Source organism: Euprymna scolopes, chromosome 27 (assembly GCF_053919585.1).
Source record: "Euprymna scolopes isolate OS-2025 chromosome 27, ASM5391958v1, whole genome shotgun sequence".
Classification (NCBI taxonomy): domain Eukaryota; kingdom Metazoa; phylum Mollusca; class Cephalopoda; order Sepiida; family Sepiolidae; genus Euprymna; species Euprymna scolopes.
In genome coordinates, this window is record NC_136508.1 from 63881209 (window position 1) to 63904922 (window position 23714).

Here is a 23714-nt window from a genome sequence, read left to right on the forward strand (position 1 = left end):
CTAACCCGACTTCCCCGCGAGGGGAGGTCAAACCACTTTCTCTCTTCGCCCCTGGCCACCCCCTCCATCCCTTTGTCCCCCAGACTGTTTTATTTTTTCTCCCTCCCAGGTCTGGTCTGCGTCAGCGACCAACGCCCCCACGATGCCGAGCAGGCGGGGATCATCACCCCAAATGCGGAGCAACGTTCCCCCAACTAAATCCCCGGAAAAGGGAGTCAAATCCCGGCCCCGGGCCAACGAAGAGGAAATGGAAGGCAAGGTAGGGCCGCAGCCCGCGGCGACCTTGGACACCATGGGTGGGGTAGGGCCGCAGCCCGCGGCGACCCCGGATCCTGCTCCCCGAAAAGGGCACTCCCAGCCCGAAAAGAAGGAAGAGGCGACAAGCGAGGGAAAGAGTCATGAGGCCCACGAACCACAAACGACGGAGGCCACCATGTCTCGATCCTCGCAGGTCGCTTCCAGTTCAAGCGATGAAGCTCCCCTAAAGGACAAAAATCTCCCAAAAGGGGTAGCTAAAGAAGAGGCGTCCACGGTGACAACTGCAGAGCAAAAGCCGGTGAAGACAAGTGTCACCGGGACTCCAAGAAGGACACCAAGTCCTCCAACCCCCCAAGAAGTCAACTCCCCGGCCCAGGGGGAAGAAGAAGAAGAGGACGAAGATGACGCCAATCAAAGAACAAAGGCGCTCATCGATAACACCATCACGTCCCTCAAAAGGCTATTCCAGGTGGAACGGGTGCCGGACAACCAAAACGCACCCACGGAGGATAGCTCTATAGGAGTATGTGGGGCTGAGCTACCATCACTCGGCAAAGCCCCTGACTCCAAAACCAAGGCGTCAGCGGCAAAATCACCCAGTCCGCAGACGCCCAACAAGAAGAGGAAGCCTTCCCAAGCGGATAAGACGGAGGAATGGCCGACTCTAAAGGCGACATCAACCCAACGACAGGCCCAGCCGATGCAGCAGCAGCAGCAGCAGCAACAGCAGCAGCAACAACAACAACAGGCCAAAGGGACCAAGTCTGACACCCCGTGCCCGGGACCATCAAAACCCCAGGCGAACGAGGTAGCGGCTTGGGGCCCTAGGAATGAAGACCGAATGACACCGGAGGACTACAGGACTCTGTTCAAGGAAACCTACAAGCAGTACACGGAGGGGATCAACATCATTCCCCTGCCGGGACAAGTAGAAGAGCTCCAGAATAGAGTCCTCTCCCTGGTCACCTCCAATCTAAAGACCAGGGGATTAGCCGGTGTCAACAAAGATGTCATGGTGGAGATGTTGATGGCCTTAAACATCCCGGCCAGCTACATCTGTCGAAGGAGCTTCGCCATGTGGGACATCCTGCTGCCTACCAAAGAAGAGGCAATCCGCCTGTCCAAGACGAACCTGAGCTGGTGAAACATCAAGCTCCAGCCAGAGTACATGAATAAAAGGAGGACGAACGTCTCCATATTGAACGTCCCGTGCCATTTGGAGGCCAAACAGCTGGGAGCTATTATGAGCCAGTACGGAGACGTTGAAACTGTTTCCCCAGTCCGCGGTCAGCGCAATGTCATGACCGGGGACTATAAATTAACTATGGTCCTGGAAAGAGCCGAATTTGACAGGGTTCCAGCGATGCTGAAATTCGGCAAATGGACCCTGGCAATAATAGTGGAAGGCAGGAGACCACATTGCTGGCACTGCCAGAAGCAGGGACATATGGCCCGTGACTGTCCAAAGAAGCCACCAGCAAGACCAGCTACCAAGGCCGCAGGAAGCTCCCAACCCTCGGCCACGGTCACAGCCGCTCCTGCGACGTCTGCACCAGCAACCACAACAGAGGGTGAATGGTCAACGGTCACCAGAAGGAATGGGAAAAGCAAGCCCAAACGGACGGTGCCCGTAGACCAAACTGAGAAGCCAGCCCCCATGGACACGGAGACTCCTCTCTCCTCGACCAAAAGGAAGTTACAAGAGTCAGAGGAGGAGGTGTCCGAGGAAGAGACCAACCCAGCAACTGAGGCATCTTTAGACGAGGTGTCGAGAAAGTCAAGGAGGAAGAAGAGCAGGAAGACAAAGGGGAACCCCACACCCCCTGAGAAAGACTTTTTCAAAAAAGCCGAGGCTGAATCCCCCAACCTACCATCCCCCTCACAGCCAAAGCAATCAACCTCCACCCAATCCTCATCCCCCAGAGACTCACAACCATCCCCAACACCCAACTCAACCCCTGCTCTTCCTCCGCCTCCTACACCATCCGAGAAGGAGGAAGCACCGGTTCGCACGGAGCGAACCAAGAAACTCCCCTTTCTACCCGGAAAGAGACTTTGTGAAACGAGTCGTCTGCCAGCAGCCCATGAGTTGAAGGGCAAGCAGAAGACTCAACACAACAAACTGAGGGATTTGGTGTACATTGGTTGTAACAATGTCACCGATCCCACTCAATTTCCAGACGCTCCAATGTTGACCACCTTTGTGCGAAAAAATAAAGACGCACGGACAGAATCCCTGTGGTCAATGTTGGAGGCAGCTAAGGAGGCCATACAAGGCCAAAAAATAATTGATATGGACCACCCTTCGCTGCTAAAATTAGCAGTGAAATGCGAAGGAAGGACTCCCATCTATGTCCACCCATCACTATACAGGGCACTAAAATTAATCTTTCCCCTGGATGTTAAAGGCGTGGCCAAGGATGGTCAGCCCGGAGAAGACTTACTCACCGGAAGCCTTGGTCAGGCCTACCACATCCTGTCTGCCAAGGATTTCAGACCCGTCTGTGACACTGCTTAAAGGTAAGTGAACATGACTTTAAACTTGGCTACATTTAATGTGAGGGGCATCAGGTGTCGAAGCAAGGCCTCGCGCGTTGTTAGAGACCTGGTGTCCCTTAAGGTAGATATCGCCGCTATCCAGGAGACCCACTTTATTTGTGACGAGGATTGTCAGGTGCTGGTAAACGATTACGATGTTTACTCAGCATATGGCAATACTTATAGTCGTGGAATCTCCTTGCTAGTGAAACGCACCCTGTCAGCGTCGGTGAATGTTGTTCACGCAGGCGAGGACGGGCGGGCGCTCGTTGTTGATGTTGCTGTTAATTGTAGTGTTTTTCGGATTGTTGCTGTTTATGCTCCCAATGCTGCTGTAGAGAGGGCAACCTTTTTTCGACGGTTGGAGGGCTTCTTAGTGGATCCGGAACGGTTAGTTTTAATGGGTGATTGGAATGCAATCCTTGATCCCAGTATAGATAAGGTCGGGGGAGCTAGTGGGTCGGCGTGGTGTGACAGTTCTCTGTCTGACCTGATGGCTTCGTGCGATCTCGTCGACAGATTTCGTCTTGATCATCCAGGGCGGGAGATGTGGACGTGGCATTCTGTAGTGCCTTCCCATCCGAGTACTTACTTGGATCGGATGTTAGTTAGAAGAGGCGATGTAGACTTCCTATCTTGCCCCACGTTCCACTTGCTAGGACACTCGGACCATAAACTCGTTATGGCCCGTTTGAACTTAAGTGCTAGGCCTAAACTGGCCGGATACTGGAAGTTCAACAACTCCTTGTTGGAGCTGGAGGACTACCGGTTGAAGGTCACTGAGCTAATTCAGAGGGCTTTAGTGGGGGCGGTTACAGGGAGTAAGTGGTGGGTTAGTCTTAAGGCCAAAATTAGGCGCTTCTCTGTCAAGTATAGCCAACGCCTCGCGTTAGATAAGGCTGAGGCAAAGAGGCGCTTAGAGGATAAGCTGACCCGGGCGGTGGAAGGGGGGGATCCCCTAGAGTTAGCACTAGCTAAACAAGATCTCAACCGCTTGGCTAGCGAGCGGTATGAAGGCCAAGTAGTTAGGGCTAGGTTAAACAAAGTTTCTAACGAGGCTGTGAATGTTGACGCTGTTGAGCGTAAGGCTGCTTTAAGGCGCGGTTCGGATGGGTACATTCGTAAAGTATATAACCTGGAAGGACACGCTTTAGTATCGACTCGGGAGATCTGCGAGGGGTTTCGGGAGCATCTATCGGTGCGCTTCACCCAACTACCCAGGCTCAGGGTTGATGAATTTGGCAGCTATTTGGCTGACTCGCCCCGCCTCACGGCGGCTCGAGCGGCTAGCTGTGATGGTCTTATTACTGAACATGAGGTCATTACTGCGTTGAAGCAGGTCGGCTATAACAAATCTCCGGGACTTGATGGTTTACCCTACGAGTTTTACTTGAGGCTGTCGCCCATGTTGGTCCCTCTTCTGAAGGATATGTTCAACCATTGGTTTGCCCAGGGCTCCATCCCTGGACAGGTGACCAAGGGTGTGATCACATTGCTGAGGAAAGGTCAACGGCATGGCGGGAGGGAAAACTTTGATGATTTTAGGCCCTTGACTCTGCTAAACACAGAGTTAAAGATTTTGGCAAAGATTCTTGCGAATCGCTTGCAGGTTGTCATCACTGATTTGATCGAACCAGACCAGAGCTATGCTGTGAAGAGGAGATCAATTCAAGACAATTTGCATTTGATACGCTCGATCATAGAGGGGACAGAAGACGACGCCGAAGCCGCGCTGATCAGTTTGGATCAGTCCAAGGCATTCGATAGGGTCGACCATCGGTTCCTAGGATCTGTGTTAGAGGCCGCCGGATTTAATCCGGACTTCCGCAAGTGGATCTTTGTTCTGTATGACAGGCCAACGGTGGCGGTGCAGATCAACGGTAAGCTATCGGAGTCATTCGCTGTCTCTCGGTCGGTGCGACAGGGTTGTCCGCTGTCGCCTCTGCTGTATGTCCTGGCGTTGGAACCCCTCCTTTGCAATTTAAGGGACGAGGCGACTACACCAGTCCTGCGCGGAATAGCTCTCCCTGGAGGCACACGAGCCAGGGTTTCCGCGTTCGCCGATGACGTCACCGTGTTCGTGTCTTGCCTCACGGACATTCAAGCGGTGGTCGAGGCGCTCGCTCGATACGAAGAAGTAACAGGGGCCATCTTCAACCGTAGCAAGTCTGCTGGCCTGCGGTTGGGGGCCTGGACTGGGGTAAACTCGCTTCCAGGTATTTTCAGCTGGACCGATGGACCGGTCCGTATTCTCAGTGTCTGGTTTGGACCGGGACTTCAGCTGGAAAAGAATTGGTCGGAAGTACAGTCTAAGGTCAAATCGTCAGTCAAGACTTGGATTGGAAGGAAATTGTCCTTGAAGGGTCGGGCGGAGGCGTGTGCTACATACGTCTTTCCGCTCATCCTTTACCGGTTGTCTGTACTTCCTCTCCCTGCAGAACGCCTAACCCGCTTACAAGGGCGCCTCGATTCACTTTTGTGGAACGAGGGTAAGCACTATGTCTGCAGAGAGGTCTGTGTTCAAAGTCCGAGCGAGGGAGGCCTGGGTCAGCCCAGTCTCTTGTGTCATAGAAACGCCGAGAGATTGGCTTTCCTGGGTCGTTCGCTTGAAGGAGACGCTCCTTGGGTCCCTGCGGTTGAGAACTCGTTTCCCAATCTCAAACCCAACCCTTCGGTAGAAGGTCGTCGTAGACCGAAGGGGGAGTCCAAGTTCTTCTCCGAATGCCGGACCGCTCTTAGAGCTTTGCCGGGGACCAGTGTCCTCGATCAGCCAAGGAAGGAACTGTATCGGGAATTAGTGGAGGGGACCGCGAAGGATCCACTTTGTAGGCGGATGGGATGGTCGATGAAGGTTGTCCGTTCTCAATGGTGTTGGGCGCCGGGACGGGAGATTCTGAACAACTCGGAATTCTCCCTGACTTGGCGACTGGTCCGAAATGCGCTGCCCCTCTTCGACGAACTTTTCCGGTATAAAGAACATACCAGGCGCTTCTGTCCGTGCTGTGACGAACGCGAGCCCGAAACAATCGAGCACGCGTTTTTTAGTTGCAGCCGGATACAGCCCCTTTTAAAGTACGTCGAGGGGGTAACAGCTCGCATCGATGCCGAGTGTCCGCCCGATCTCGACGTAGCAACTTTTGTGTACAACATGGAGCCGCCGTTCCCCAGGGAGGAAAGTTTGGTTTTCCTGGCGATCCTAGCAGTAGCGCGCATGGTGATTTGGATCACGCGCCTCAAGTTGGTCCGCGAAGGGACATCTGTTCCGGATCGGGATCTGATCGTTTACTTTAAACATTTGCTTAAAGTAAAGATCAGATGCGATTGGAAGAGGTTGCCCAGAGTGGATTTTAACAAGAGGTGGGTGCACAGCACTAGTTTGTGCATCCGTCGAGGAGCCAGGTTTCAATTTGTGTTCCCTCCATAAGCATGGCACGGGCGGTGCTGAGTCCTTCGGAACCCATCCCGCCTAGGTTAGCATAGTTCAGTAAAGTGACTCTTGACTGGTGGTACGAATGAGATCCTGTCCCTGATTTTATTTCTTTGGTATTAGAGAACCTCTGAGTCTGCCCAACCCCTCTGTTCCTCATGTTTATTTTCTGATGCCCCCGGTCATCCCCCTACTCAGAGGTCACCTTCCTACCCCCTCCATCCGTTGTTTTATTTTCTCCCACCTCTATTAAGGCCATTTCCCCAAACCCATTAGGGAGGCCCTGCTTGTTTTCGGTTCCCCGGAAAACAGTGGGAAATCTAACCACATAGAATAGTACAGGGGGGTCTTACTAACAACACATTAGTAGTTTTTTCCCTTATTTTTTGGAAATGAACATTTTTATTAGTATAGTCCCACTCCACGAACATTTTATTCCAAATTAATTCAAGAACTCTTTTAATGAAATTGAACTTTATTTTCTCACACATGCACACACACAAAAAAAAAAAAAAAAAAAAAAAAAAAAAAAATGCACACACAACACACAGATAAGTTTTTACAAATTGTACATAAGTTATTTTTTACACTGAACGCTGGGGGTATTAGTTAGATTAAGATCCACAGAGTGATTGAGGTATTTTGGTAAATGTTGCCAGTCAAGAGTAAGACTTCAAAGTCTCATCTGTTAGATAGTCAAAAAGACCCTGTACCCTCCCCCTCCCAATTTCTTATAGGGCCTTGTGCCTAATTTTGTTGTTTGATATTTTTGTTTTTTATAATTTTTTATTGTAATTTTCAATTTTTGACAACAATAAAATAAATAAATAAGATCAAAGTGTAGTATCTGTTCTTCAGCTTACGAAACTTTTGCTCTTAGAAGGGATCCACCACCGGGCTCTCGGGCTAGGTTTAAGGTGTTCATTTACTAACCTTCGTTTGCAAGGACCAGACCCCCTTCTTTGGGGAGTCAGGACCTGAAGGACCGACTCCACATTTGTGGGAGCTAGGACCCGAAAACCGATCCCCTCTTTTGGGAGACTGGAATTTCGGGACCAGCACCACTAAGCTGGTAGTTGTGACCTGCTTTTGTTGGTTTTTTGTTTTTTGTTATTGTTTTTTCTTCGTTTTGGTCTCACCTCTCGAGACCGAGATGGTCTACTTTCTCCACCCTTAATTGCCTGAGCAGCACTCTGACCTGCCAGGCCAAAACTTTGTCTATCCTTTCGCTGCTCTCCCAGAGGATTGAGCAGACAGGGTTCCCTTTATCGCTTCTGTTTGGGTAGCTAAGTGGGCAGGGGGACGTGGGGTAGGGTGGGTGCTTCGTCTCGGCTCCCCTCAGTGGGCGGAGATGCCTATCCCCTCTCGCTCTTAATTGCGACGCGGCGCCCTGTTCCGCTAGCACCCACTGCGTCTTCCTTCTCTGCTCTCCCCCCTCGCGGGGGGATTTGAGCTGCTAACCAGGCATCCCCGTGAGGGGAGGCCGAAACTCTTTTTTCTTCAAGAGCCCGCCCCTTCTAAACCCCCCCTTAGTTCTTCCTTCCCCCCCCCCCCGTCGCTCCTTTTTTCTTTTCTCCCCACCCACGCTACACTTTGTTCGACGTCACGGGGTCAGCGAACTTTTAGTAGACCACGAGATGCCGTCCAAAAAAGGGGCAAAAGAAAGCGCCACTCCCCAGGAGGGTTCCCCTCCAAGGGGAGCAAAATGTGCCAAAAAGGCAACAAATGACGATGAGAGGGGAGAGAAGCAGCCCGCTGCTCCCCTAGATGTAGCTGAGCAACTGGGGTCACCAAACCCACCCCATGCTCCCCAAGAGGTCAGCACCCCCAAAAGCGGAGCCGACCAAACCCCAGCAATGGCAGATCCTCAGGAGACTCCAGGTGCCCAGTCGATAGAGAGGATTCAGGAGGAGGAACCAGCCATGAAAACCAAGAAGGAGGGGACACCAAATGTCCCACTCCTCCCCACTTCTGATAAGCCAAAGAAGGGGGATGTACCCGATGCGGACGGGGCAACTAACAGAGATGCCGAGCGAATTAAAGAGACGCTAGCATCTCTAGAAAGACTCCTGGGGCCCCCTCCAAGTTGGAAGGATCCAGCAACTGTCGCAGGCAACAGCCCTCCGAAAGCTGACCCACCTAGGGTAGAGGCGGCAAAAGGAAAATCTGCCGGCTCAACCGGGAACAAACCTCGGACCACAAAAGAGACACTAGCTGAAGGGGAGACAACTCAAGAGGCAGGAGAGGAATGGCCTGCCTTACCTTCTGCCAAAGGCTCCCCCAAGGATTTAACGGTGGAGCCCAAAGATGGGGCAACAACAGCCGCTAAGGTTAAGGTGCCACCCACCAAGGAGTGCCCCAACAACAACAAGAATAGCAACCAGGAGGCAACCCAAGCCTGGGGCCCACAAAAACAACTGTCTCCACAGGAATACAGGGAGCTGTTTGAATCTACATTCAAGCAGTATACTGATGGAAATGTAATTCTGCCTCTTCCTGGAGCTGTGGAGGAACTTGAGCAGCGGGTCTTGTCCTTCATCACGACTGACAACCGTAGCAGAAGCCTGACAGGAGTGCCGAAGGAAACTATGGCGCAGCTGCTCCAGGACCTAAATGTGCCGGCGAGCTACATATGTCGTTGTAGCTACGCCAAGTGGGAAGTCCTGCTGCCCGATAAGGAGGATGCTGAGAGACTTTCCAGGAACAACCTGACGTGGAAGCACCTCTCTATGAAGCCGGAATATCAGGGAAGAAGGAGGACAACGGTGTCGATACTGGGTGTGCCCTGTTACTTGGGCTCGCGTCAACTGGGTGCGGTGCTCAGCCAGTATGGAGAGGTAGAGTCGGTATGTCCGGTTAGAGGCCCGCGGAACCTCATGACGGGAGATTATAAGCTGGTCATGAGAGTCGACAGGAGCGGATTTAACAAAATTCCGGCGGTGCTTAAGTACCGAGAATGGACAATGTCGGTGATAGTAGAGGGGAGAAAGCCACATTGCTGGCATTGTCAAAAGCAAGGACATATGTCCAAGGACTGTCCCACAAGACCAGCGGCTAAGGCACCAACCAAGCCGGCAGAGACCAAGACAAACACATCTGCTCCGGCGAACCAAGGAAACGACGACGGCTGGAGCAAGGTCGTCCGTAAAAACCGACCAGGACAGCAACAGACAAACAGCAGACCTCAGAACATCAACACCAACAACGTCAGCAAAGACAATGCCAAACCCACCAAGGACAATACAAACAATCCAAAAAACATTGCAGTCAACACAAACAAAAACACACCGGTCACCACAAGCAAAGACACCACAAACACAGACAACTCAAACAAGAACACCACAATCACCACAAATAAAAACACCACAAACACAGACAACTCAAACAAGAACACCACAATCACCACAAGTAAAAACACCACAAACACAGACAACTCAAACAAGAACACCACAATCACCACAAGTAAAAACACCACAAACACAGACAACTCAAACAAGAACACCACAATCACCACAAGTAAAAACACCACAAACACAGACAACTCAAACAAGAACACCACAATCACCACAAATAAAAACACCACAAACACAGACAACTCAAACAAGAACACCACAATCACCACAAGTAAAAACACCACAAACACAGACAACTCAAACAAGAACACCACAATCACCACAAATAAAAACACCACAAACACAGACAACTCAAACAAGAACACCACAATCACCACAAATAAAAACACCACAAACACAGACAACGAAAGCAAAAACACAGAACAGGCAGACTCCAGGTCTACGAATAACGGATGTCAAGAACCGTCCCCGGAAAAAATGGAGACGATGACTTCCAGTAAAAGGAAGCTTCCTTTCTCCCCAACAGAATCGGAGGAGGAAGCGGGCTCGGAGGAGATTGTCGGGGAGCCCGAGGAAACAGGAGTAAGGAGAAAGGGGAGAAGGAGGAACAAAAGAAAGAGGGAAACCACTCCAACGGGGGATGTTACCAACAACGAAATGGCTCCACCGGAGGAGGGGAACAACATCACCAACAACACGCAGGCGGAACAAGCCGTAGCCCCTCTAAACGCTTCTCTACAAACCCCCCTTTCTTCCGCGGCTCCTGAAGACAAAGCGGACCAGAAGGAGAGCATACCTGTCAGGACGGAACGCACGAAAAAGCTTCCGTTCCTGCCAGGAAGCAAAATATGTGAAGTTGGCCCTACGCAAACCAACACCGATTTGAAAGGCAAACCTAGGGCCCAACTTCAGAAGCTAAAACAAATGGAGGCAGTAGAGGGGAAAGACATCACAAACCCTCTGCACTTCGCGGATGCCCCAATGCTGACCACCTTTGTGAGAGCAGACAGGGACGGCAGAACCAAAGGACTATGGAACATGCTGGAGGCTGCCAAGACGGCTTTTGAAGAAGTCAAACTGGTAGACCTCGAACACCCATCTCTTCATAAACTTTCTCTAAGGTGTGAAGGAAGGATCCCCGTTTTTGTGCACCCCTCATTTTACAGGGCACTTAAGTTAACCTTCCCATTGGATGTGGGAGGCGCCTCCCGAGACGGAATATTTTCATCCGAACTGCTCACGGGCAGTCTCGGCCATGCCTGCTGCGTCCTCACCCCCGAGGATTTCAGACCCGTTTGTGACACTGCTTAAGGTAAGTGAACATGTCTTTGAACTTGGCCACTTTTAATGTGAGGGGCATCAGGTGTCGAAGCAAGGCCTCGCGCGTTGTTAGAGACTTGGTGTCCCTTAAGGTAGATATTGCCGCTATCCAGGAGACCCACTTTGTTTGTTACGAGGATTGTCAGGTGCTGGTAAACGATTACGATGTCTACTCAGCATATGGCAATACTTATAGTCGTGGAATCTCCTTGCTAGTGAATCGCACCCTGTCAGCGTCGGTGAATGTTGTTCACGCAGGCGAGGACGGGCGGGCGGTCGTTGTTGATGTTGCCATTAATTGCAGTGTTTTTCGGATTGTCGCTGTTTATGCTCCTAATTCTCATGGAGAGAGGGTATCCTTTTTTCGACGGTTGGAGGGCTACTTAGTGGATCCGGAACGGTTAGTGTTAATGGGTGATTGGAATGCAATCCTTGATCCCAATATAGATAAGGTCGGGGGGCTAGCGGGTCGGTGTGGTATGACAACAGTCTGTCTGACCTGATGGCTTCGTGCGACCTCGTCGACAGATTTCGTCTGGATTACCCGAGGCGGGAGATGTGGACGTGGCATTCCGTAGTGCCTTCTCATCCGAGTACTTACTTGGATCGGATGTTAGTTAGAAGAGGCGACGTAGACTTTCTATCGTGCCCCACGTTCCACTTGCTAGGACACTCGGACCATAAACTCGTTATGGCCCGTTTGAACTTAAGTGCTAGGCCTAAACTGGCCGGATACTGGAAGTTCAACAGCACCTTGTTGGAGCTGGAGGACTACCGGTCGAAGGTTACCGAATTAATTCAGCGGGCTTTAGTGGGGGCGGTTACAGGGAGTAAGTGGTGGGTTAGCCTTAAGGCCAAAATTAGACGCTTCTCTGTCCAATACAGCCAACGCCTCGCGCTAGATAAGGCCAAGGCAAAGAAGCGTATAGAGGATAAGCTGACCCGGGCGGTGGAGGGGGGGGACCCCCTAGAGGTAGCACTAGCTAAACAGGACCTCGGCCGCTTGGCTAGCGAGCGGTATGAAGGTCAGGTAGTTAGGGCTAGGTTAATGAAAGTCTCTAACGAAGCTGTTAACGTTGACGCTGTTGAGCGTAAGGCTGCTCTAAGACGCGGTTCGGACGGGTACATTCGGAAAGTGTATAACCTGGAAGGACACGCTCTGGTATCGACGCGGGAGATTTGCGGGGGGTTTTGGAAGCATCTATCGGAGCGCTTCACCCAACTACCCGGACTCAGGGTCGATGAGTTTGGCAGCTATTTGGCTGACTCGCCCCGCCTCACGGCGGCTCGAGCGGCTAGCTGTGATGGTCTTGTTACGGAACATGAGGTCATTACTGCATTGAAGCAGGTCGGCTACAACAAGTCCCCGGGGCTTGATGGTCTACCCTACGAATTTTACTTGAGGCTGTCGCCCATGTTGGTCCCTATTCTGAAGGATATGTTCAACCATTGGTTTGCCCAGGGATCCATCCCTGGACAGGTGACCAAGGGAGTGATCACATTGCTGAGGAAAGGTCAACGGCGTGGTGGGGTGGAAAACTTTGATGACTTTAGGCCCTTGACTCTGCTAAACACAGAGTTAAAGATTTTGGCAAAGATTCTTGCGAATCGCTTGCAGGTTGTCATCGCTGACTTGATCGAACCCGACCAGACTTATGCTGTGAAGGGGAGATCGATTCAAGACAATCTTCATTTGATTCGCTCGATCATAGAGGGAACAGAAGACGACACGGAAGCCGCGCTGATCAGTTTGGATCAGTCCAAGGCGTTCGATAGGGTCGACCATCGGTTCCTGGGATCTGTTTTAGAGGCCGCCGGATTTAATCCGGACTTCCGCAAGTGGATCTTTGTCCTGTATGATAGGCCGGCGGTAGCGGTGCAGATCAACGGTAAGCTGTCGGAGTCTTTCGCCGTCTCCCGGTCGGTGCGTCAGGGTTGTCCGCTGTCGCCTCTTTTGTACGTCCTGGCGTTGGAACCCCTCCTTCGCAAGTTAAGGGACGAGGCGGCTACACCAGTCCTGCGCGGAATAGCTCTCCCTGGAGGCACACGAGCCAGGGTTTCCGCGTTCGCCGATGACGTCACCGTGTTCGTGTCTTGCCCCACGGACGTTCAAGCGGTGGTCGAGGCGCTCGCTCGATACGAAAAAGTCACAGGGGCCGTCTTCAACCGCAGCAAGTCTGTCGGCCTGCGGTTGGGGGCCTGGACCGGGGTAAACTCGCTTCCAGGCATCTTCAGCTGGACCGATGGACCGGTCCGTATTCTCGGTGTCTGGTTTGGACCGGGACTTCAGCTGGAGAAAAACTGGTCGGAAGTATATGGCAAGGTCAAATCGTCGGTCAAGACTTGGATTCGAAGGAACTTGTCCTTGAAGGGTCGGGCGGAGGCGTGTGCTACATACGTCTTTCCGCTCATCCTTTACCGTTTGTCTGTACTTCCTCTCCCTGCACAACGCCTAACCCACTTACAAGGGTGCCTCGACTCACTGCTGTGGGACGAGGGTAAGCACTATGTGTGCAGAGAGGTCTGTGTCCAAAGTCCGAGTGAGGGAGGCCTGGGTCAGCCCAGTCTCTCGTGTCATAAAAACGCTGAGAGATTGGCTTTCCTGAGCCGTTCGCTAGAGGAGAACGCTCCATGGGTCCCTGTGGTTGAGAACTCGTTTCCCAATCTCAAACCTGACCCCTCGGTAGAAGGTCGTCGTAAAGGGAACAGCCTAGAAAGAGCCTTTATCGGGAGTTAGTGGTGGGTACCGCGAAGGATCCTCTTTGTAGCCGGTTAGGTTGGTCGATGGAGGTTATCCGCTCTCAATGGAGTTGGGCGCCGGGTCGGGATTTTTTGACTAACTCTGAATTTTCCCTGACCTGGCGACTGGTCCGAAAAGCACTGCCCCTCTTCGACGAATTCAGCAAGTACAAACAACATACAAGTGCCTGGTGCCCGCGCTGCGACGAACACAAGCTCGAGACCCTCGGGCATGCGTTTTTTAGTTGCAGCCGGATCCAGGCCCTATTGGAATACGTCGAAGGGGTAACGGCCCGCATCGATGCCGAGTGCCCGCTCGAACTCGACGAAGGATATTTTGTTTACAACATGGAGCCGCCGTTCCCCAGGGAGGAAAGAATGGTTTTCCTGGCGATCCTAGCAGTGGCGCGCATGGTGATATGGATCACGCGCCTCAAGTTGGTCCGCGAAGGGATATCTGTTCCAGATCGGGATCTGATCGTTTACTTTAAACATCTGCTTAAAGTAAAGATCAGATGCGATTGGAGGAGGTTGCCACGAGCGGAGTTTAATAAGAGGTGGGTGCACAACACTAGTCTGTGCATCCGTCGAGGAGCCAAGTTCCAATACGTGTTCCCTCCTTAAGCATGGCACGGGCGGTGCTGGGTCCTTCGGAACCCATCCCGCTTAGTTTAGTATAATCAAGTAAAGAGACTCTTGACTGGTGGTATAAACGAGATCCCGCCCCTGTTATTATTTTCGGTGCTAGAGAACCTCTGAGTCCACCCGCTCCCCCGTTACCTGCTTTTGTTTTGGATGTAATCCTGGTCTTTCCCCCCAGTACTCAGAGGTCACCAATCAACCCCTCCTCCCGTTGTTTTCTTTTCTCCTATTAAGGCTTCACCCCAACCCCATATAGAGATCACCCTGCTTGTTTTCGGTTTCCCGGAAAACAGTGGGGGGTCTAGACATTAGATTAGTAGGGGGGTCAATACTAACAAACCAAGTAGGCTTTATTTTTTATGTTTAAATTGAACTCTTTTTACTAGCTTGCCCCACTCCACGTGCTTTTACAAATTGATTACAAACTGTACATATTTTTAATGAATTTGAACTTTTTTGGACTTTTAACAAATGCACTCACACACACTATTTTGTTTTTTGTTTTTTAAAAAAAAAAAAAAAAAAAAAAAAAAAAAAAATGCACACACAACACACAGACAAGTTTTTTGCAAATTGTAAATATGTGATTTTTACACTGAACGCTGGGGTTATTAGTTAGATTAGGATCCACAGAGCGAATGAGGTATTTTGGTAAATGTTGCCAGTCAAGAGTAAGACTCCAAAGTCTGCATTTTCAATAATGTCAAATAGTCACAAAGACCCTGTACCCTCCCCCTCCCAATTTCTTATAGGGCCTTGTGCCTAATTTTGTTTTTTGTAATTGTTGTATGTTTTTTATAAAATTTCAATTTTTATGAAAATATGTATGTACTTTTGCCGAAAATAAAATATATAAATAAGATCAAAGTAAGATCAAAGTGTAGTATCTGCTCCGGCAGATGCTGCAAGCTATGACTAGCTATGACTAGCAAAGACCAGATGTGGGGGCAACCCCACATGCCTGACCATTAACCAGCTCCCATTTCCCACCTCTCGGGAGCTGGTCCCCTTTTTCCCTTCCCCATCCCTTCACTCCTCACATTAAAAATCGGCCTTGTGCCTAATTTGCTCGGTGGGGGAACAAATAAATACCATCTGTTCCGGCAGATGCTGCACTTAAGATAATTTGTACCAGTCAATGGAGGGGAAACCCTCTATACTGGGACAATTATTATTTTTGGTAACCAGAGTGACCCCTTTTAGGGGAGCTGGTTTTTGCCTCACATTAAAAACGGCCTTGTGCCTAATTTGCTCAGTGGGGGAGCAAATAAATACCATCTGTTCCGGCAGATGCTGCAAGCTATGACTAGCTATGACTAGCAAAGACCAGATGTGGGGGCAACCCCACATGCCTGACCATTAACCAGCTCCCATTTCCCACCTCTCGGGAGCTGATCCCCTTTTTCCCTTCCCCCTCCCTTCACTCCTCACATTAAAAATCGGCCTTGTGCCTAATTTGCTCGGTGGGGGAGCAAATAAATACCATCTGTTCCGGCAGATGCTGCACTTAAGATAATTTGTACCAGTCAATGGAGGGGAAACCCTCTATACTGGGACAATTATTATTTTTGGTAACCAGAGTGCCCCCTTTTTGCCTACTTTTAGGGGAGCTGGTTTTTACCTCACATTAAAAACGGCCTTGTGCCTAATTTGCTCAGTGGGGGAGCAAATAAATACCATCTGTTCCGGCAGATACTGCAAGCTATGACTAGCTATGACTAGCAAAGACCAGATGTGGGGGCAACCCCACATGCCTGACCTTTAACCAGCTCCCATTTCCCACCTCTCGGGAGCTGGTCCCCTTTTTCCCTTCCCCCTCCCTTCACTCCTCACATTAAAAATCGGCCTTGTGCCTAATTTGCTCGGTGGGGGAGCAAATAAATACCATCTGTTCCGGCAGATACTGCAAGCTATGACTAGCTATGACTAGCAAAGACCAGATGTGGGGGCAACCCCACATGCCTGACCTTTAACCAGCTCCCATTTCCCACCTCTCGGGAGCTGGTCCCCTTTTCCCTTCCCCCTCCCTTCACTCCTCACATCAAAAATCGGCCTTGTGCCTAATTTGCTCGGTGAGGGAGCAAATAAATACCATCTGTTCTGATACCTACATCGTGCGAGGCAGTGCTGTTCTGGCGACACATTCTCGTGCCCGGAACACCTGACAAGCTTTTTGAGTCGCGTTCTGTCCGCACCCCCACTTTGTCTGTCTTTCTCTGCTCTCCCCCCTCCCCCCACGGGGGGGGATCCGAGCTGATAATTTACGACCTTCCCGCGAGGGAGGGTCGGAAACACCTTCTCTCTTCCCTCCACTAACTTCCCACTCCCTCTCTCAGTTCTATCTCCCCTCTTGCCGCCTTTTGGCGCCACCTCTTTTTGGCGCCAAAGTCGGCTCCCCACTTTGGACGCTGATTCCACGTCACTTTTTTCAGTGATTTTTTTAAAAGAGGGACCCAAAACGGACACCCCCAGCCCGGGGGCCACCAATATGGATACCCTCAGCCAGGGGCCCACCAATATGGATACCCCCAGCCAGGGGGCTACTGCTCCCCAAGAGGACGAATCCCCAACAGGAGAAAAAACAACTGCTGATGGGGCGTACCGCCCGGGTATGACACCATTGGACGCTCCCCAAAAGGGGGAAAATTTAACAACAGCTTCCCCCGAGGGTGACTCCCCCCAAAGGGGAGCAAAACCAAAATCGGTCGTAGCATCTCACTCCAACCACAAAAAGGAGGAGGTGCCAGACCAAAAGGACAATAAAGGGGACAGCGCTCCCCAGGAGGGCTGCTCTCCCAAAAGGGGAGCAGATCAAGAAAATAAGGGGGCATACCGCCTGGACCTCACAAACGAGGAAGGGGCAGATGGCCTCAAAGTAAACAAAAAAGATCATACTCCCCAAGAGGCTGACTCCCCAAAACGGGAAGCTGCTCCCGAAAAAGACACTAAAAAGGGAGCCGCCGCCCAAAAATGTGACACTCCCACAAAAGGACTGACCAAGACATCTGGGGAGGCAGGAAGCATCGCCAATAAACAGGCAGGGGCGACCTCCATAAAAGACCAAAAACGGTCTAACCCCACTAAAGACCCCATACCAACACCAACAAGAGGGTCTGCGTGGGGGAAGACCGTAGAAAAACAACTGTCCCCTCAAGAGTATAGAGACCTGTACCTGACAAAGTACAGACAATACATAGAGGGGGCAGATATAAAACCCATACCAGGTGCCTGGGAGGCGATTGAGGGCAGAGTCCTGTCCTTTGCCATTTCCGATATACCGGAAAACCGCCTCCTAGGGATGAAGAAGGAAGACATGGCGGGGCTCCTCCACAAACTTAACATCCCAGTACTATACCTGTACCAGAGGAGCTTTGCTGTGTGGGACATCCTCCTACCCACCAAGGATGATGCAGAGAGACTCTCCCTCCAAGAAATAAAGCATGGGAGAGTCAAACTAATTCCTGAATACCAGGGCAAGAGAAGGACTCGGGTGCAGGTATTTAATGTGCCAACCCAAATACCTGCGGAAGTATTAGGATGCCTCTTCAGCCAGTACGGTGAGGTAGAACAGGTGACCCCAGTACGGTCAAAAACTGGGACTCACCTGGGCTGCTACACAATAGCAATGAGGCTGAAGAGGGAGGGTGTTCGAGCAATACCACCGCTGCTGACATACAAAGACGCCAGCATAACGGTAGTGGTGGAGGGCCGTTGTCCACACTGTTGGTTCTGCCAAAAGCAGGGCCACATGGCTAGGAGTTGCCCCCAAAGGGTAACTCCTAATCAAAGAACCGAAAAGGCGGTCACAACCCCTGAGACAACGCCCGCACCAAAACAGGCGGCAACAACCCCTGCAACTGCAGCACCAACCCCAGCTCCAAGGAAAACCCAAACCACCCAGGAGGCCAAGGGGGAAGAATGGAGCACGGTAGTGAGACAAAAGCGGAAACACATAATCCCTTCTGCCACCGTCCCACCACCAGCCCAAAAATCGAGGCAGGAGCCTCTGCAAATGCAGCAACAACAACAGCCACCGCAGCCAATGCCGCGGAAACAACTGCAGCAACAACTACTGCAGCAGCAAAATCAGCAAGTGCAGCAGAAGCAGCAGCAGCAACGACACCAGCGAGAGCAGCAACAACAAAAACAGCTGCAGCAGCAAATAGAGGAGCAGACACAACCAACGGTCCCCACACCAATCGAGACGGGGATCAAGCGGAGAAAAGACTGCTCCTCTGAGGATGAATCTGCAAGTGAGAGGGAGAGGAACTCAACCTCACCTCTCCCCGGTTCATTCGGAAGAATGAAAAAGAAAAACAAAAGAAGAAAAGAGGAAGAAAAGGTGGCCCCCACTCCCTGTGAACATACACCACCCCTAACAAAAAATCCACTTCCACCCCCAAACCACACACTGCACCAACACCAGACACCGCACCAACACCAGACACCACACCAACACCAACACCAGACACCGCACCAACACCAAACACCGCACCAACACCAAACACCGCACCAACACCAGACACCACACCAACACCAGACACCAACACCAGGCACCACACAAACACCCGTCCCCACACCAAGGCAAACTGAGCCACTACCCCAAAAAGAAAATGAAAAGAATGAACCGAGGGAGAGGAGAGACTCCTCTGCCTCTTGCAGACCAAAGGTCCTTGCCCCTGAGGAACTATGTAATGTAGACCCTCTATCTGTGGCCACAGACATTTCCCATCGGCAGAGGAAAAACTTAAAACCTCTGCTCGATTACAAACAGATAGAGGGGAAAGATGTAAATATCCCCTCAAATTTCCCGGACGCCCCACTCCTAATAACTTTTGTCAGAACTCCAGAGGCCTGCAAGACCAACTTGTGGACAAGGCTGCAGGCCGCTGAAGGGGCGTTTCCGGGAATTGAACTGGTGAAAAAAAATGACCCTTCTCTTGATGAACTGTCAAAACAATGCAAGGGAAGGGTCCCCGTGTTGGTCCTCCGTCACTCTACAGGGCCATAAAATTAATTTATCCTTTGGACGTCGGCGGCATTGCGAGAGAAGGTCAGGATATGAAAAACCTGACCACCTTGAGCATGGCACATAACGTCGGCGTCCTCTCCCCAGCTGACTTCGGAGCTGAGTGTGACACACCCTAAGGTAGGTACCATGGCTTTGAATTTGGCTAGTTTGAATGCGAGGGGCTTGAGATCACCGGGCCGGGCGGCTCGCCTCCGGCACGACCTCTTGTCCCTGGGAGTGGATGTGGCTGCGATTCAGGAGACGCATTTCGTTTCCTCTGTGGACTGTCAGGTGCTGGCCAGAGATTTTGAGGTTTTCTCAGCATATGGCAGCCCACGGGGGAAGGGAGTTTCCGTGCTGGTTGAACGTACCCTGTCGGCGACGGTCGACGTTGTCCATAGAGATGCGGTGGGCAGGCTGGTTGTGGCCGATGTTGCCGTAAAAGATTCTGTGTTTCGGGTGATCGCGGTTCATGCGCCCAGCACCGCTCGTGAGAGGGTCTTATTCTTCAGTCAGCTTGACGCGTTTGTAGATTGTCGGAAGCGGGTAGTACTAATGGGGGATTGGAACGCCATCTTAGACCCCGAGATAGATAAGGTAGGAGGCGATGCTAGAGGATCGGAGAGGTGCGAGTCCAGCCTGGCTGATCTGATGGCTAGATGTGGTCTGGTCGACAGGTTTCGGTTCGAGCATCCGGGGCGGGAGATGTGGACGTGGACCAATAGCGTTTCCTCCTATCCAAATACCTATTTGGACAGGATGTTAGTTAGGAGAGGCGAAGTAGACTTCTTATCTTGTCCCACATTCACTTGGCTAGGCCAGACGGACCATAAATTAGTTATGGCCCGGCTGAAGCTAGGAAATAGGCCTAAGTTAGCGGGGTACTGGAAGTTAAACACCTCCCTTCTGGAGATACAAGACTTCCAAGATCAGTTAACAGAATTGATTAAAAAGGCACTAGTGGGGGCGGTTACTGGGAGTAAGTGGTGGTTAGGTCTCAAAGCCAAGATCAGAAGCTTCTCCGTCAAGTATGCCCAGCGCCTCGCACTAGATAAGGCCAAGACAAAGAAGCAGCTAGAGCAGAAACTAGCCCAGGCTACGGGGGAGGGTGATAGGGTTAGTCAGGAACTAGCTAAGCAGGACCTTCTATGCGAGACTAGCGAGCGTTACGAAGGCCAAGTAGTTAGAGCTAGGCTTAGAAAGATAGGCAACGAAGCAGTCAATTCTGATGCAGACGTGCGCCGTGAGGTTTCTAGGCGTGGCTCGGACAAATACATTGCGAAAATCAAACATCCGAATGGACGCACCCTGGAATCGACTCGGGAGATCTGCGAGGGGTTTCGAGAACATTTCGAGGAGCGTTTTACGCAGCAGCCCGATCTTCCGGTCCTTGAGTTTAGCGACTATTTGGCCGACTCTCCCCGCCTTGAGGCGGCTAGAGCGGCTGGTTGCGAGGGCCGGGTGACGGAGCGGGAGGTCTTTACTGCGCTGAAGCAGGTCAGCTGTGACAAATCGCCAGGACTTGATGGTCTGCCATACGAACTGTACTTGAGGCTGTCGCCCATGTTTCTGCCTCTTCTGACGGATATGTTCAACCATTGGTTTGCTCAGGGATCCATCCCAGGGCAGGTGACCAAGGGAGTGATCACATTGCTGAAGAAAGGTGACGGGCATGGAGGGGAAGAATTAGACGACTACAGGCCCATAACTCTGCTAAACACAGAGTTGAAGATTTTGGCCAAGGTCCTGTCGAATCGGCTGCAGGTTGTTATCGACGAGTTGGTTGAACCGGAACAGAACTACGCTGTGAAGGGGAGATCGATTCAGAACAACTTGCACCTGATCCGCACGATCCTAGAGGGGGGAATAGATGACGACACGGAAGCCGCGCTGATCAACTTAGATCAGTCCAAAGCTTTCGATAGGGTTGACCATCGTTTCCTGGCATCTGTCTTAGAGGCCGCCGGTTTTAAACCGGACTTTTGCAAGTGGATCTCCATAATGTATCGACAGCCCATGGCTGTCGTGCAAGTCAACGGAAGGCGCTCGAAACCCTTTGTTATCTCTCGGTCGGTTCGTCAGGGTTGTCCACTGTCGCCCCTGCTTTATGTCCTGGCTTTGGAGCCTCTTCTCCGCAAGCTGAGACATGGGGAGGCAAATTCGGCCCTGCGCGGAATGGCTCTGCCTGGCGGCTCAGCTGCCAAGGTATCCGCGTTCGCCGATGATGTCACGGTCTTCGTGTTGGGCTTCAGAGACATTGAGGTCGTGTCGGAGGCACTCACACAGTACGAAAGAATCACGGGGGCCAAGATAAACCGCAACAAGTCGGTAGGACTGCGGTTGGGCGCATGGAGTGGCAACGCAAACCTCCCTGCGCCCTTCAGCTGGACAGATGGCCCCGTCTGGATCCTCGGCGTGTGGTTCGGACCGGGTCTCCAGCTTGACAAGAATTGGTTGGAGGTACGGTCAAAGGTGGAGGCTGCAGTCAATTCGTGGCTTCCTAGGAAACTTTCCTTAAAGGGTAGAGCTGAGGCGTGCGCCACTTATGTCTTTCCTCTCATCCTTTACCGACTGGCCGTACTTCCCCTGCCTGCACAACACCTAAAAGCTCTTGTCGAACTCTTGTCCTTGCTCCTTTGGGACAGAGGAAGACACTGGGTGAGCAGACAGGTCTGTATTCAACGTCCGTGTGAGGGAGGCTTGGGAATGCCGGACTTGAAGTGTCATCGAGATGCTGAGAGGCTGGCCTTCCTGAGCCACTATATGCAGGATGACCAACCGTGGCACCCCGTGGTTACTGCCGCCTTCCCCGACCTCGTTCTCGACCCTTCCATCGAGAGCCGTCGCAGGCCGCGGGGAGAATCTGCCTACATGAAAGAGTGCCGAGCCGCGCTAAAACGAGCACTTCCACTCAACAACATACAATGCAGTTCCGGGTTTTTGGAGTCTCCTGATTGTCCCCGTTGTGGGACAACGGCCGTAGAAACTACAGATCACGCTTTCTTCGATTGCCGCGAACTCCGCCAGTACTGGTTGTATGTCAGCGGAGTGACGGCTCGCATCGATCCTGAGCATCCTCGCTCAATTACTGTATCCAATGTTGTGGACAACGTGAGGCCGCCGTGGGACCAGGAAAGACAAATGGTCTACGTTACGATCCTGGCCGTGGCGAGAATGGTGATTTGGACGTCGCGTCTGCAAGGTTGCCGAGGGGTGTTGTCTTTTTCTGATCAAGATCTGATCGCGTTCTTTAAACACCAACTATGGGTGAAGATCAGATGTGATAGAAGAAGGCTGCATCGCGCGGCATTTGACAGAAGATGGATACATGTGGCAAGTCTGTGTGTACGAAGAGGAGCCAAATTTGAATACGTGTTCCCCGCCTAGGTGTGGAACGCGCAGTTCTGTAAAGTAAAATTAAACAAGTAGTCTCTCAGCTAGCTGAGTGTGTGTTCCATTCCTCCCCGATTAGGAAGCCTCCAAGATCCCCATCCCCTCTTACCTACAATTTTTGTTTTCACCCCTTCCTCTAAATTTTACCCATCTTGGAGAAAAAGAAATACAAACTAACCTCCATCCCTTACCCACAAAAATTTTCTTTTCTCCATTCACCCCCATCTAGAGGGCATCCCCACCTAGAGACTGACCCGCAGAAGCGAGGTTACTTTTACAATCCTAATGGAACGGGCAGTCTATCAACTAGACGGGGTTGGGAGGGTCCTACTAATCACCTTTTGTTTTTTCTTCCCCCGCCCTCGACACAAATGAATTATTGTTACCATTTTATTGTTATCTTTTTTGTTTTTACACGTCAATAAAAAATGTTTTAAAAAAATTGGGAGTTACTAGGACGTCCCCCAATATGAAAGGGTGAATGCGGTATTATGGTGAAAGAAGATACTAGCTGGGAGAAACTTTTGACTTTGTTTAGTTCTGGAGTGACAAGGATGACCAACGACCCCCAAAATCCCCCCTTTTGAGTTGGCCATGTGCCTAAGTTTTTTGTTCATCGTTGATTTTTTCTGTATTTTTTAACATGAATAAAAGATTTAATATCTCAAAGTGTAGTATCTGTTCTTCAGCTTACGAAACTTCTGCTCTTGGAAGGGATCCACCACCGGGATCAGAGTCTGAGTCTGAGTTAGAAAGGTCAGAGACTTGGGAGTGATTTCTTTTTTTTTTTTTTAGGCTTGCATGGGTACATATTAGGTGCATTTGTTTATTTCATCTCTCCTGTTCCCCCACCGCTGTGGAGCCCTTTATAGGAGGTATGGAGGGTGAACTCTTTCGCTCCAACACAACAGGGTTGTTAGTGGACCCAAGCACCTGTGGTACATTCATTTACATTAATGATTCATTTAATAGCCTCATTTTTAGAAAAAAATGTCAGTCTTTCAGCCATGTTGAGTGTTGTAGACCCGTGCTA

At 51.2% G+C, this 23714-nt stretch overlaps 2 protein-coding genes across 5 annotated transcripts in view; one reads left to right on the forward strand and one right to left on the reverse strand.

Moving 5' to 3' along the window:
- LOC145248869 (uncharacterized) overlaps positions 1–23714 on the reverse strand; it is a 402247-nt gene that overhangs the window by 176522 nt on the left and 202011 nt on the right. The window lies entirely within an intron of this gene.
- On the forward strand, positions 18026–23456 carry LOC145248625 (uncharacterized). The gene is made up of 2 exons (XM_080110303.1): positions 18026–19114; positions 23352–23456. The coding sequence occupies exons 1-2, from the start codon at positions 18026–18028 to the stop codon at positions 23454–23456; spliced, it is 1194 nt and encodes a 397-aa protein (XP_079966429.1).

Coding starts and splice junctions, on each gene's coding strand:
- LOC145248625 (XM_080110303.1), top strand. CDS start 18,026: ATGGCTAGGAGTTGCCCCCAAAGGGTAACTCCTAATCAAAGAACCGAA. Junction 19,115..23,351: donor CCCCACTCCTAATAACTTTT/GTCAGAACTCCA, acceptor AATATCTCAAAG/TGTAGTATCTGTTCTTCAGC.